At 35.5% G+C, this 13,808-nt stretch overlaps 1 protein-coding gene and 1 non-coding gene across 5 annotated transcripts; both read left to right on the top strand.

The window, feature by feature from the left end:
- The first annotated feature begins 8,569 nt into the window (after positions 1–8,569).
- LOL1 (lsd one like 1) lies at positions 8,570–11,699 on the top strand. 4 transcript variants are annotated; one of them, XM_086603999.1, is made up of 6 exons: positions 8,570–8,790; positions 9,289–9,452; positions 10,004–10,117; positions 10,236–10,349; positions 10,724–10,833; positions 11,361–11,699. In XM_086603999.1, exons 2-6 carry the CDS (start codon positions 9,389–9,391, stop codon positions 11,397–11,399), a joined length of 441 nt encoding a protein of 146 aa, XP_086460125.1. In that variant the 5' UTR covers positions 8,570–8,790; positions 9,289–9,388; the 3' UTR covers positions 11,400–11,699. The 4 variants fall into 4 exon arrangements, with proteins under 4 accessions (XP_086460125.1, XP_086460129.1, XP_086460135.1 ...); XM_086604003.1 differs by having other exon boundaries at positions 8,651–8,790; positions 9,294–9,452; XM_086604009.1 differs by lacking the exon at positions 8,570–8,790 and adding an exon at positions 8,796–8,856.
- On the top strand, positions 9,497–9,596 carry LOC147524678 (U6 spliceosomal RNA). Its single transcript, XR_015206191.1, has one exon. It is a non-coding gene; the product is annotated as a U6 spliceosomal RNA (small nuclear RNA).
- Positions 11,700–13,808: the final 2,109 nt, after the last annotated feature.

The following is a 13,808-nucleotide window of genomic DNA, read 5'->3' as shown; positions in this document are numbered from 1 at the left end:
CATCCATAGTCATCTGTTCATTTTCTTTTAGATAATTCAGAATACCCATGCATATAGACATAGAATAGGACTCCATGTTCTTCTTCACTTCAATCCTTTCAAGCTCCATATGTGTCACTAGATTCTTCACCACACCAATTAACTCTTGCACACCATCAGATTCCTCTTCATCAACTACCTTCTTCCTCTTTTTTTTTGAACTATCACTAGCAACACTGCTAGTTCCACCTTGTTCAAGTTCTAGGAAAAGACTATTAGAAAATAACCTTTTAATGTATATCAAGTTCTAGGAAAAGACCTCTGTTTGAGATTTTGAGAACCACAAAAATAACTTATACAATGTAATTAAGATTATACTCTTAAGCCTGTGTTGAAGATCCTCGAGAAATCCCAGAATATCCTTGACCTATTGTGGATCCTGAGTTTGTTCCGGACTCGTGTAGACTCTTGTTCTGATTCTTTTGTATGATCCAGACGTGAAATTTATCTGGATCTGGTGTAGGCGAGCCACGAGCCCAATTGCCATGTGCCAAGGAGCCATTTGTGGAATCGTAGTTTTTATCAATCTAAAGAGTAAGGATCTCTTTAAGAACTGCTTGGTTTACACAGTTTTACACAGGCATAGAGAGGCCGATATATCTTTCGAAAATAACTACTACGAGTTATTCTGATTACTTTTAGCTATTCTAACTTAGAGGATCTACCCGGTCTTCTTAGAGCTAGTCCAATGGGTGCTATATGGGATGCTAAAGGTAAATATACCCCAACTACCAAAATGTGTTTCTAATGGGATTGCTAAAAGGCTCTGAAATTTGGAAGGAGTTATAAATTCAGCCCAAAATTAAGACCTTCACTAGCAGCTGCTATAATAAGTTTCGGGAGACGGACGGCATAGTTTCTGCCAGTGGCGGAGCCATGGGGGGCCAGGGTATACCATGACGTACCCTTAACTTGACCCAAAAAAGAAAATTAGTTATCACTTATCAGGCGCAAGTGCTAATTAAGAAGCATAAAAAAAGGAATGGGCATGTGCTGATCTACTATGTACTTAATGTGTAAAAAGGAAAAAGTAAAAATGAAACCAAAATGCGCATGAATTGTGGTGATGCGTGACTCGTGAGAAGTGAGAACAGTACCAAAAAAAAAAACCGCTCACGTATTTTATTTCTCTTCTCTTCTATTCTCTATTACTGTATATTAAAATTTAAGTCTCCTACTCTTCTATCCAAACAAACACTTTTACACCTACCGGTTTTGTGTAGGTAACTAGATAACTTTTATATTATTTAATTTTTTGTCGTCTTTTTGTACCGATTCTTAAACTATATTATTTAGATTTTTATATATTTGTGATTATTATTTTATTTTGTGCACATCATTGGTGGTTTATTTTAATTCGTGCAATTTCAATTAAATTGATTGGTGGTTTATTTTAATTGTTTAAATAGCTATACTAAAGTATTTGATAAAAAAAAAAGTCGTTGCCTACTCAACCAACTAGTAACACATATTATGTTGTTAGTGTTGAAGTAGGATCCTCTTCAAAGCGAAATCATTTGCTACTTTCGATAAGCAAAAATTGATTCATTTTGCTCAATTTTGCTCGACTTTATCCCGATAATTTTTCAGAGATAGATCAGATGGAATTAGGGATCAACTTGAGAATTATATCATTGATGTGCGTTCCGATACTAAGTTTGGTAAAGTAAATAGAATTAGTGGCCTAGCCAAAAAAATGGTCGAGATGAAAAAAGACATTGTGTACTTTATTTGTTGATTAAGTTGGCGCTGATTTTACTTGTTGCTACTGTTAACATGGAGAGGACATTTTCTGCTATGAATATCATAAAGAATCGTCTGCACAAACGGATGGCGGATGAATAATTGAATGATTGTTTAATAACATATATTGAAAAAGAAGTTTTTGATATCATTGATACCGAGTTGATCTTGCAACGTTTCCAAAAGATGAAGAAGGATGACAAAAAAGAAGGCCACCGAGGACAACTATGAAGAAGTACTTGTTTAGGATTTTTTTTTTTTTTTTATTTTTTTATCATTTTTTTATATTACACTTATTGCAATCATTTTATATGATTTTTTTATGTTTGAAATATACTTGTTTTGTGATCGGGTTTGAATTTTTAGTTAAAAAAAATTAGTGTATATATATATATATTTATGCTTGGTTTCTGGGTGGCTCACCCTCACTTAAATTCCTGGCTCCGCCACTGGTTTCTGCTGTCCATGTGTTAAATTTTGATGGATGGCAGAAACTGTGTCCAAAAAAATTTCAACTTAAGTTTGCAACTAATGGACCGACGACATAAACTATGTCGTCCGTATCCCTTTAGCATCTTATCTTCATCCCTCCATTGGAACGGTTTTCCTATTTAGCTGCTTTCAAATTTGACTCTCCTGCTATTTAGCTGATGTGGCGCCTTTTAGCAGCTCTCCATTGGACTCGCTCTTAGGTCCTGTTCTTAGTTAATTAAGCTATTATCACGCACAAAAAAAAAAAACAAAAGAGAAAAAAAAGAATTGAAAAGGAGCAAAAAAAAAAGACAAAAGACAAAGTAAGTAACAAGAAACTGTAACAATAAATTAGAAGACCAATTTCCAGCCAAAATCACTCTCTAGGATAGTCCTTTTTCAAAATCACTAACAATGACGATTTTCATGTGAAAATAATTTGTAAAAGACAAATAGTCCGGATTTATAATTAATGTTTTTTGAGTTTGCCTTTATGTCGTTTTTGGTATGAATTGTTTATACCTAATGTTGAGGTACCCCAAATAGGTGAACACATCTCATATATTATGTTGAGATATGAACAGTGATTATTTATAACCCAAATATGTATGAACGATTACTATTCATATTCCAATAGGTGTTCTTACCATAGTTCAAAATTTTGGAATATCTGGAATTCTGGCCCTTATTCCACTATATTTCAAGTACATTATAAAATTCCATATTTTTCAACCCTTGAATCGGAATTCCGAATTTCTCAAAAATTGAAATATTCAAATTCCATCAAAATCACGAACTATGAGTTTTACTGATCATACATTATGTTGAGGGTATGAACAATGATTGTTCATAGCTCATGTTGAGCCCAAAATAGGAATTAACAATGATTGTTCATACTCTAATAGGAGCTTTTATTTTTATTTTTATTTTTTTGCTAACTGGGTGTCCAAGCCAGCTTACACGCACCTCGATTAATCCCAGGGCCCTGGTTGAAAATTCGACTGGGTACTGCCTCACCAGTGGCCTTGACGGGAATGATCATACAATATGTTGAGGTATGAACAATGATTGTTCATATCTCATGTTGAGTTATGAATAATGATTGTTCATGGAGCCCAAATAAGTGTTTTCACTAATCATACATTATGTTGAAGTCACACTACTAAAAAAAGGGTTGTTGTGTCGGTTCAGAAAAACAGATTGTGTCATGTATATAAGAAACCGGCACAACCAACTTTATTGTGTCGGTATTTATTAGAAACATGTTTCTTATGTCAGTTCACTGAAAAACGACATACAAAAGTTTCAATTGTGTTAGTTTTATCGAAACCGACATTACAAATCATGTTGTTGTGTTGATTCTGTTTAAATCTGAGTTAGCATTTATTTTTTAGTAGTGACAGTGATTGTTTATACTCCATTATAATAGGTATGAACAATGATTGTTCATAGTTCATGTTCATAGGTGTGAACAATAATTGTTCAATCTGGGGTCCGGTTCTAGGGACTCGAGTTTTTTTTACTCAAAGTTTACTCAATTTTTTGACCGCCAGATTAACATCATCTAATCTAATCTAATGGTTCTCAATTGCACAGGTAAAACAATTCTATTCCCTCTCTTGTGATGTCATGTGGGACTCACTCAATTTACTTCGTTCGCCAAACAGAGTTCTCTACTTTTTCTTCTCCTTCTCTCTTTTGCTCACTCTGCTCCCATTACAGCACCACGCAACCAGCCAACCACTCTCACTATTCTTTCTCTCACAACACCTTACTATCACTGTTTACTGACATCCAAATCATAACCCATAATGATGGTTATATTTTAATTTTAAAGATGTTATGGTTTCAATGAAATTAAATATATTGTGGGAAATGATAATGAGTCACAATTAATTGTCAATTGAAGAAAATGAGCTTCATTGTTTCAATGATTTTCTTCCTCTTTAGTCTTAAGTGATAACAACAAAAAAAACAATAGAAGAATTGCAAAAGTTGTTGAGTTTTTGTACAAGAGAGATAATGGTAATGGCCTTTTAATTGGTTTCATGAAAATGAATCTGCTTTAATTTTCAACTATTCTCTGGTAAAAAATCGAAGCGTTACATTATTGGGAACCAAGTAGCAACAATGGTGATTGGTGAGGGGGTGTTGTGAAGCGGATGGGAGAGAAAGAAGAAGGGGGTGAAGAACATGATTACTGGAACAAGTTGGACAAACAAGAAAAACTGAAGTAAAATTGGTGAGTCCTACATGACATCAACCAACAAAGTTTAATAAGGAACCGTTAGATGATGTTAATCTGGCGGTCAAAAATTTGAGTAAACTTTGAGTAAAAAACACTTGAGTCCCTAGAACCGGACCCTACTCTAATAGGTAAGAACAGTAATTGTTCATATCCCAGATGGTGTTCTCGCTGATCATACATTATGTTAAAGTATGAACGGTGATTGTTCATAGCTCATGTTGAGGTATGAACAATGGTTCATACTATATATGTTGGGTCGGGCCGTTTATTATTTCATGTCAAGGGTATACATAAACTTTTCATCTACCTGGTCCTTGTGAGCACTGTTCTAAAAATTGGTCTAGGCGGTCTCTAGGAGTTAGGCGGTGCCCAACCGACTTGCCTAGGCCCAAGTCGTTTAAAAAATCGGTGAACTGACTAGGCGGGTATAGGCAGACTAGAGGTCGAAAATTATTTAAAATGATTAAATGTCGAAAATTAAAGGCCCGTATAAGCTTAAGATTTAAATGAGTTTAAAAGACTAAAGTCTAATATAAGTTATATGCCACTATAACAAAGAGTATGTTTTTATATGAAATCGATATTTTTCAACTATTACATATTTTTGTAATATGTATATTTGTTTGTGTTTATTTTTTGAGTTATGGTAAATGATTTTCTTAATTTCTTGTAGTATAGAGGAAAAACCCGCCTAGCACCTAGCTTGTTTAGACACTGCCTATAAGGCCTAGGCGTTAGGCGCTCTCCCACAGCCCGACTGCCGCCTAACATTTTGTAGAACACTGGTTGTGAGTGATTTTTTTTAAAAAAAGGTAGTTTTGAGAATGATTTTTTCGTCCGTTTTGTTCCTGTGAGTCTGTTAGTTGTAATCAGATGACATTGAGGCATATTTTCAGATAATAACATAATGACGGCTATGATGTCAATGTTTTTGTCTGAACCTATCAAACACATTTTTTTTTTCGATGATAATAAGTCGAACACAAATTTTAATTTACAAACTTGCTTATATATTAGTTTTTGACATGTTTCTTATCCATTCATCTATCAGTTTCTTTCTTTTTTTTTTTTTTTTTTTTTTTTTGAACGGCAAGCAGGATTTTTGAGAGGTCCCTTACCCTTATTTTATTCATAATAAAATCATAGCTCAGTTACATTCTTACATATTATTTGCCCGTGACATCATCATATATAATCTTTTTTACATCCTCTGAAAAAGAACTAAGATTATATTCTATATAACTAACAGTAGGTAAGGTAGATGCTAGTATATCTGCTAGTTTATTTGTTTCTCTAAATACATGCATAATTGAAAATTCTTTTAGCTGTTCTATCATGTCATGTATCTCTTTCATCATGTGATGTGCCCTCCATGGGTGCTGCGCTTATCCTTCATGTACGCTGTTACACAAGTCGAGTCTGTTTGCGCCCTCATTCTTTGATATTCTTTTTGCAATCCAAGTCTCAGCCCTTGTTCAAGCCTTTGCAATTCAATCAAGTCTATTGAATCATAGTCTGCTTTGCCATGTGCTGCTGCAACTACAACCCCATTCACATCCCGAAACACTGCTGCCCATCCTCCTTGACTTCCTTGTAGTGTGCCATCCGTATTCTGGTTGTATATGCCTTCTTTCTTTGGTTTTCAATATCGTACTAATAAATATACTGGTTAGTCGTAAACCTTAATCTGTACTTGTGCCTAAAGCCTCTTCTATGAGCCATTCAAGTCTTTATCTTAGCTGAGAACACATTTAGTTTTGCAGGAGTGTAGGACAATACATGAAAGTGTGAAGCGACTCCAAACTATGGTCCCCTATTTGGTTTTGCAAAGCCATGACACTGATTGGTGAGAACCAAAAATAGCAGAGCAAGGCGTAAGTGCGTCGGGTGTATGTAGCAATGTTAAATGTTTTTACGTCTCTTGTAGAGCGTTCAAAAAATTTAGGGAATGCAGAGGGTAGAATTCCATCAAAAGCTTGTATGTAGCTAAAAATTTGGCCAGGTACAATAATTACTCATCCATCACGAAGGATACAGACTTCAAAACAAGCATAAAGTTGAATTTAAAGGTATTAAAACGTGCTGTCTTGGTCGCAATTTGAATTTAAGAAGAGGTGTAGGGTTAAAACTTGGGCGTAAGCGGGACCTGGTCTCTTTCATGAACTTGTATAGGGCCGTTAGGAACACAGGCAAAATATCTAACATAGAAAAAAAAAATTACAATAAAAAATGCATATACCAAAAGGAACGAATGAATTAGTGCGCAAAATTGAAAGAATGAACAAGCCATGTCATATTACCCAAAAAAAATAATAAAAAATTAATTTAATGTTTTGATTTACCGTTGGTATGAGGTCAAACATACATGTTTGATGATACTGGAGTTTCTCGAATAGTAGGGCTTGTAAATAGTGCTTTTGAGGTGGGGGCAAGGCAGCCAATAATGCTAACTAGTTTGCCTTCGATATCTTTGGTTTTTTGGCATCACATTCTGATGAGTTCGTTACTCAAAAAAGATTGCGGGTTATGCACAACAATGTGACGAATAAATGTACAACTTGTAGCGCTTGGCGCCTCCGGTGCAATTTTTTCTTTATATTGATAAAAATCTTTGGATTGAAAAAAAATATGAATAACCGTTAGATTTTAGGACCAGAAGGCTTCAATATTTTTGGTTTTTATATTATTCATCCGAGTCCTGTGGACTGTGGTCCTGCCTCTAGATCCTGTTAATAAGTGTCATTTTAGGGAGTAACAGATCCCCATGGTTGCATTAACTCTTTTTGGTCCCACCATTCTATAGAACCATATCTTTTTTTTTTTCGCTACTAATTCTATAGAACCATACCTTTTCCATAGAACCATATCACAGAACTTTAGTCACGAAATATATCTATATATTTATATAACCAAATTTAGAGCGCACAATCCGACTTCTTGTCTTGTTAATACGAGCAAAAAATTTGGTTGTACACCATCAAAGAAACTTCAGATCTCCTATAGGAATGACAATGAGTTGGTCCTAATTCCTATATGAAAAGCAGTAACGAAAGTTCAACCACCATCTGATCTCTACGCTATGGATAAGGATAAAGTCCACATCACTAAACAGTACTAGATTTTCAAAAAGCTTTCTTGCTTTGCTTTCTACATACTTTTGCTTTAGCTGGAAACAAATGTTGCATTCCCTTTTTTCAGTAAAAATTGACTCTTAAAAATATGGTGGTCTTAGTTCTATTTGTAGATACACTAATGGGGGGAGAATTTCTAGCCGATGGATACGTAATGGACAGAAATCGGAAAGTCATCTTCCAGGAACAGTTATAAAATCTTGTTAAAAAACTACTTACAATTCCGATCTCACAATAATAAAAAAATTTGAGGTGTCAAATCACGACTGCTAGATATTCAAGCTCATAGAGAGGGATTGGTCGAACACACCTAAAAATGAGGTAGAATAATCTCAACATGAGGCAATCGAAATGCCCAATGCACACTTTTAGTTGTGCTCGTCAACATGCATTATGTATCGATATGCACAACTCGTGGACGTAATGGTGTGCGTTGGGCATTCTCCTACTTTAGAGAAAATGGATGTTTAATCCAACTAGGACTTGCCTAGTTTTATTCTAACACATTAGCTGACATGGCTTACTCCATGGCCTGCCATAATTAATGGAACTCAGACCCGTGACCTTTCCAAATGGAGGGATACATCAGCCATATGATGCGCCGATGCGGGGATATACTCATATACTTTCTGAGTGAGCTGAGTTTTATACTTTTAAGAGAGAGAAGAGGAGGAGATTATTATTGGAATTGACGTAGGACGTAGAGGACCACGTACCAGCTAGCTAAGCATGATTCGGTATTGGCAGTTTTGCACAAACCGTAGCATGCATATCTTGAACAGCCAAATGGCCATGTCGGTATACGTGTCTCCTTATAAACCATTCACTGTGTTAGTGAGTAATGGAGCTTGTGGTTGAATTGAACATGGTGAAGTAGAAACTCACGTGCATGCAGTGGATTACTCTAAATTAAAGCTAGACAGTGAAAGGCTGGGTAGACCCCAACTCATTTTTTCGTTTCTGACAAAGCTGATCTTGAAACACCACCAGACCACCTACATAAATGGAAGAAGAAAAGTGCATTTATCATTGAGACAAATTAAAGGGAAGTGGTAAAAGTATCCATTCCCACTGAGTTATTAACACAACTTTGTGTATTTTCTCAATTTTACACACCTTACTTTCTCTCTCTATCCACTTCATCTGCAATCTGCAAAGGTATGTGTTTGCCACATTTTCAGAACTTCTACTCTTTTCATTGCTCTAGAAGTGCTGCTTGGGCATGTGGGTACCTCTAAAATTCTGCTCTCATGTGTGTCTTTAAACAGAAGATACATATTTTTTCTCTTAAATGCATGTGTTAGTTTTGACTTCTCTGTCATATATCCTTTATAGCACTTTTGTTTCTTTATGCTTGTTAATAGAATTTCTGAAATAATATGTGGTACTTTAGTCGATCTCCAATGTAATGAGTTGAGTCCATAGTGTGATTAATAATTGTATTGTCCTACACCCCTACACCCCTACGGTTAACTGTCTGTATGCATGTTCTGCTACTTACTAGATTTTTTTCGTACTTGGTTACTTTTCATTGTAATCGGAAATTCTGTAATGGGAAATGACTTACTTTGTGCTCATTTTTAGAATTTTACTGAGACTACTTGACCATTATTTGTGCTCTTTCTTATCTTACCTGTGTTTCTTTTACTTGTGTAGAGTAGATGAGGATGGGAAAGATGATTCTCTTCTTTTGTGTTTGAGCCTACAAGCTTTTTAGAGCTTGGAGGAGAAGGACACATTCATTCATAGATACGCAATGCCAGTTCCTCTCGCTCCGTATCCAACTCCTCCAGCACCATATACTCTGCCGCCACCTAATGGTATCTCCTTTCAATTTTCTGTAGTTTGGCGTTTACAGCATTTTGTCTCTTAGGAAACATCCGCTGCAATTGGAACGATACAGAGAGGATTAGCATGGCCCTGCAAAAGGATGACATACAAATCGGGAAATGTGATGAAATTTTGTCTTTTGATGGATAAAAGAACTTTTTAGTCTTGGGATTAAGAAATATAATTTGGTTGGTATGAGATATGCTTGGACGTTTCGCCACAGGCAGTATTACTGTATTATGATATTTCATTTACTTCCTACATCAACCACTGCCTACGAACATATTACAGAGCTAGAGGTCATATATTTTTAAAAAAGAAAGTACTAGAGGAATTGCACAACTGGATGAAGTTATTGATTTCAGTAGAAAGCTAGTCATTCCTGCTTAAATTGTTGTGTTAATCCTATTTTTGGTTAGTTAAATCAAAGAAGGATTTCCATGTAGCTTTTTGGCTTGCTTGGTATTTTTAAGCAGAACAATTGGGGGAATTGACCCCTTGATTTTTATTTTGTCAATAGATTTTTTTTTTCACCCCTCAGGTGCACAGAGCCAACTTGTATGTTCTGGTTGTCGAAACCTTCTTCTCTATCCTGTTGGAGCGACGTCAGTCTGTTGTGCTGTTTGCAATGCTGTAACAGCTGTTCCTCCTCCTGGTACAGTCTATTTATACCTTTTCAATGTTGCTCTGCATATCTTCTTTGCGGATCTATCTAAATTCTGAATTTTTTTTCACCTTTTTTCCTGCTCTTTGATGTTTCGAATTCTAAATAGGCACTGAAATGGCTCAGCTGGTCTGTGGAGGATGTCACACCTTATTGATGTACATACGTGGAGCAACAAGTGTACAATGTTCTTGTTGCCACACTGTTAACTTAGCCATGGAAGGTACTAGATCTATTAGCTGTTCATATATGTTTGTCAGCTTCTCTCCTCTGTGCATTAGGATTAAAGTTTGATCGCCATAGGAAAAAAGAAAAGAATACAGAACATCTATCCGCTATCCTGCTTCAAAAGTCGCAAAATACATGTCATATCAAGATTTTAATTCAAGAATTCCTTTTATATCTACTTACTCCTAGTGAAGAAAGATTGATCAGAAATCATCTCATATACTCAAACAAACATAAGTTGGCTAGACAGTTTCATAGTCAATTGTATTAGTTCCTACTTAACTATCAGAGAATTTTATTCTAATTCTTGCACTTTCATTCTTTTTTCTCTTGTTGAAAATGTATATAAAACGTAACACTGTGTTGCAGCAAATCAAGTTGCACATGTAAACTGTGGGAACTGCCGAATGTTGTTGATGTACCAATATGGCGCACGATCTGTAAAATGTGCGGTTTGCAGTTTTGTGACATCAGTTGGTGTAAGTATATTTCATTAGTAATAAAAGTGCAGTCTACTATATTACATGCAGTTATAAAAGTGCTTTCCTTCTTGTGCATAACCTTTAAGTTCAAAAACACCACATGTCCATCACATAGCTGAAATTTTGGTGCTCACTGCTAACTAAGTTCAAGTAACGATGAACAAACTTTACACTGAAGTTGGGGATGTGAGGACCAACATTATCTAGTTATAGTGCTACTCAAAGCTAGGATGAGGCTTATTTCGTTGATATGACTTTACAAGAGTTTCCTCAGATATCATTTGTGTTGTCCTGTGCATTGGTAACTGACCTTGTTCTGTTCACACTGACAAGAAAATGCTAAACACAGATAACCTTAACAGAGGCACTGCTCTATGTCTCTAAAATAATATGCATGGTCTAGGTATTTCTTTCTTGTATGCTTACACATTCCACTTGTAAATATCTTTCTAGTAATTTCTGTACATCTAATTTTCTGTCCCCGTTGTAATGCTTGTTTTGAATTTTGTTATTGAATCATGCAGGCTTCACCAAGTACTACTGAACAAAAATTTAATACTTGAAATTCCACGAGGTTGGTAAAAGAGGAATTTGACGACTCCAAACTTCTACTGTTAAGGTGCTAGTAAATACATTATCAACTGGGAAGTGGACCTTATCTCTTGTTGAATGTATAGAGTTTTCATTCACGAAGTTCTTCTTTTTCACTGAATAAGCAGTTTTGGAGGCTGAATTACTGTGTATTCATATTTAAGGAGACTTTCAAGTTGTTAGCACTTAGCAGTGAGTTTGAAATAAGGACATACTATATTTCATTTTACATACGTATCTGAAAGTGCAGATTTTGTATTGTTATGTTGATATATCTGTTCTATCAATCAGTATCTTAGAATTGGCTGCTGTTGAATTAGTTAAAGACATTTTAGAAAATTGAAGGGTTGAATTGAAACATTTACACACTGAATAGATCCTCTGTTCACACTTCACACTTCACACTAGCTTTAGACAAGAAACATAGAGACAAATTTACACTTCATCTCTAGTATTTCAGTATCATCAAATCTTACATATATCCACAGACTCAGATAACAATATCCACAACCACACTTTTAGTGATTTTGGAAATAAAGATACTTTAATAGTATATTGTATGTGTTAAATTGCCAATTTCTCCATAAGTTCGAACTTATGTGAAAGGTTAATTCTATTACTATATTAGAGTAGGCTCGGAAACACTCATATATGTCAACACTCTCTTTCATCGGGACACACTGGAAATACACAGGTATAAGGACTGGACATTTTCACGTGGCCAGCAGGAATAGAAATGCACAGGTAGAATGATTGGACATCTTTATCTGGCAGGAGTTGAACCCGAAGGCTCTAATACTATGTTAAATTGTCAAATTCTTCATAAGCTCAAACTTATGTGAACGGTCAATTCTATTAATATATTAGAATAGGCTCCGAGACAATTATTTTTTTATTTATTTATTATATATATATATATATATATATATATATATATATATATATATATATATATATATATATATGATAAAGCTCGGAGACACTCACTTATATATGTTGATAGTATGATTTGTTGTTGAAAATTATAGGAACTCGTTTGTTCATCTCTGCTATCAGAGCAATGCCCTTTTATGTCTGTTGAATAAATACAATGTGTTGGTTTTATCCCTCACATGAGGAGAGAGAAAAGGAGTTCATTTTCTTACTGAAATGTTTGAAAGCGACTCGCATCATGCCGCGGAAGACTTCCAAGATTTCTTCAGTCGCCGACCAGCTTGACTTTATTGGTCTTATCCCGAAGTGCGACCAGCAAGTCTATTTTCGTAAGAAATTTGGGACCGCTGAGTTTGTAATAAGAGTTAGAGTTTTGCAAAACCTAACACCCGAAAAACACACGGTAGGTAGCACAAAGTCGAGAAAACCCAATCTTGAAAGCTATCAAGATTGAGAGATAACCTTTACAAAGAGACAACCTTGTAAAGAGATAAGAGTGATCTAGTAAGGTGAAACTGAAAGGAGAGATTGTAATCTTCCTTCCCACTTTATAAAGGACTAGCTCTTGTGGAAGTAGGCACCATTGGCCGAACCATTGTAAATCTTTGTGTTGTGGTTTGCTTTTACTACTTTACATTATTATCTGTTGCTAATAGTTGTTTAGCGAGTTGGACATTTTAGTATAAGTTGTAGTTGATATTTAGAATTTGAATTGAGTTGAATTGAGTTAAAATACAAGTTCTCTGTGTAGTGGGGGAATCGATTGGTATTGGTATAAACCCCAATAAGTGGTATTAGAGCCTTGGTTAGATTAGCCTAAAGTGTTATCCAAATCTTGGTCGGAAGGTATTTGACAAAATTTCTGAGAGAAGATTTGAGTTTAAATAACTTGTAGAAATGGACCATTCCATGAACACTCGCATGACGAGTCTGAATAGGAAGAACTACACCATTTGGAAAACTAAGATGGAAGACTCGCTTTATTGCAAGGAGTTGGCACAACCCATTGAGAATGGAGGAAAATGACCGGAAACAGTTGCTGCAGCTGAGTGGAGCAAGCTTGATAGAAAAGCAATTAGGTACATTCGAAAGTGGATTGATGACAGTGTCTTTTACCATGTATCCCAAGAGACAACAACTTTTGGCTTGTGGAAGAAACTCAAAGACCTTTATGAGAGAAAGTCGGGCTGGAACAAAGTGCTGGTCGTTAAGAAGTTTGCCAACACGATGTACCAAGAAGGTTCTTCAATGTCTAAGCATCTTAACGAATTACATAATACCATCAATCAGATGAAATTGATGAAGATTGATTTAGGAGACGAAGTTGAGACTTTGTTTTTATTAGGCTCTCTACCCGAAAGCTGGGAGACATTAGCGCCTCTACACCCGAGCGCCTAAGGATGGAATTGTTACCATGGAGATGGCTACCACGTCTTTGTTGAATGAGG

The sequence above is a fragment of the Coptis chinensis genome, chromosome 1 (genome assembly GCF_015680905.1).
Source record: "Coptis chinensis isolate HL-2020 chromosome 1, ASM1568090v1, whole genome shotgun sequence".
In the NCBI taxonomy this organism is placed as follows: domain Eukaryota; kingdom Viridiplantae; phylum Streptophyta; class Magnoliopsida; order Ranunculales; family Ranunculaceae; genus Coptis; species Coptis chinensis.
Note: the sequence above shows the minus strand (reverse complement) of the source record. Positions and strands in the feature narration are given on the sequence as shown.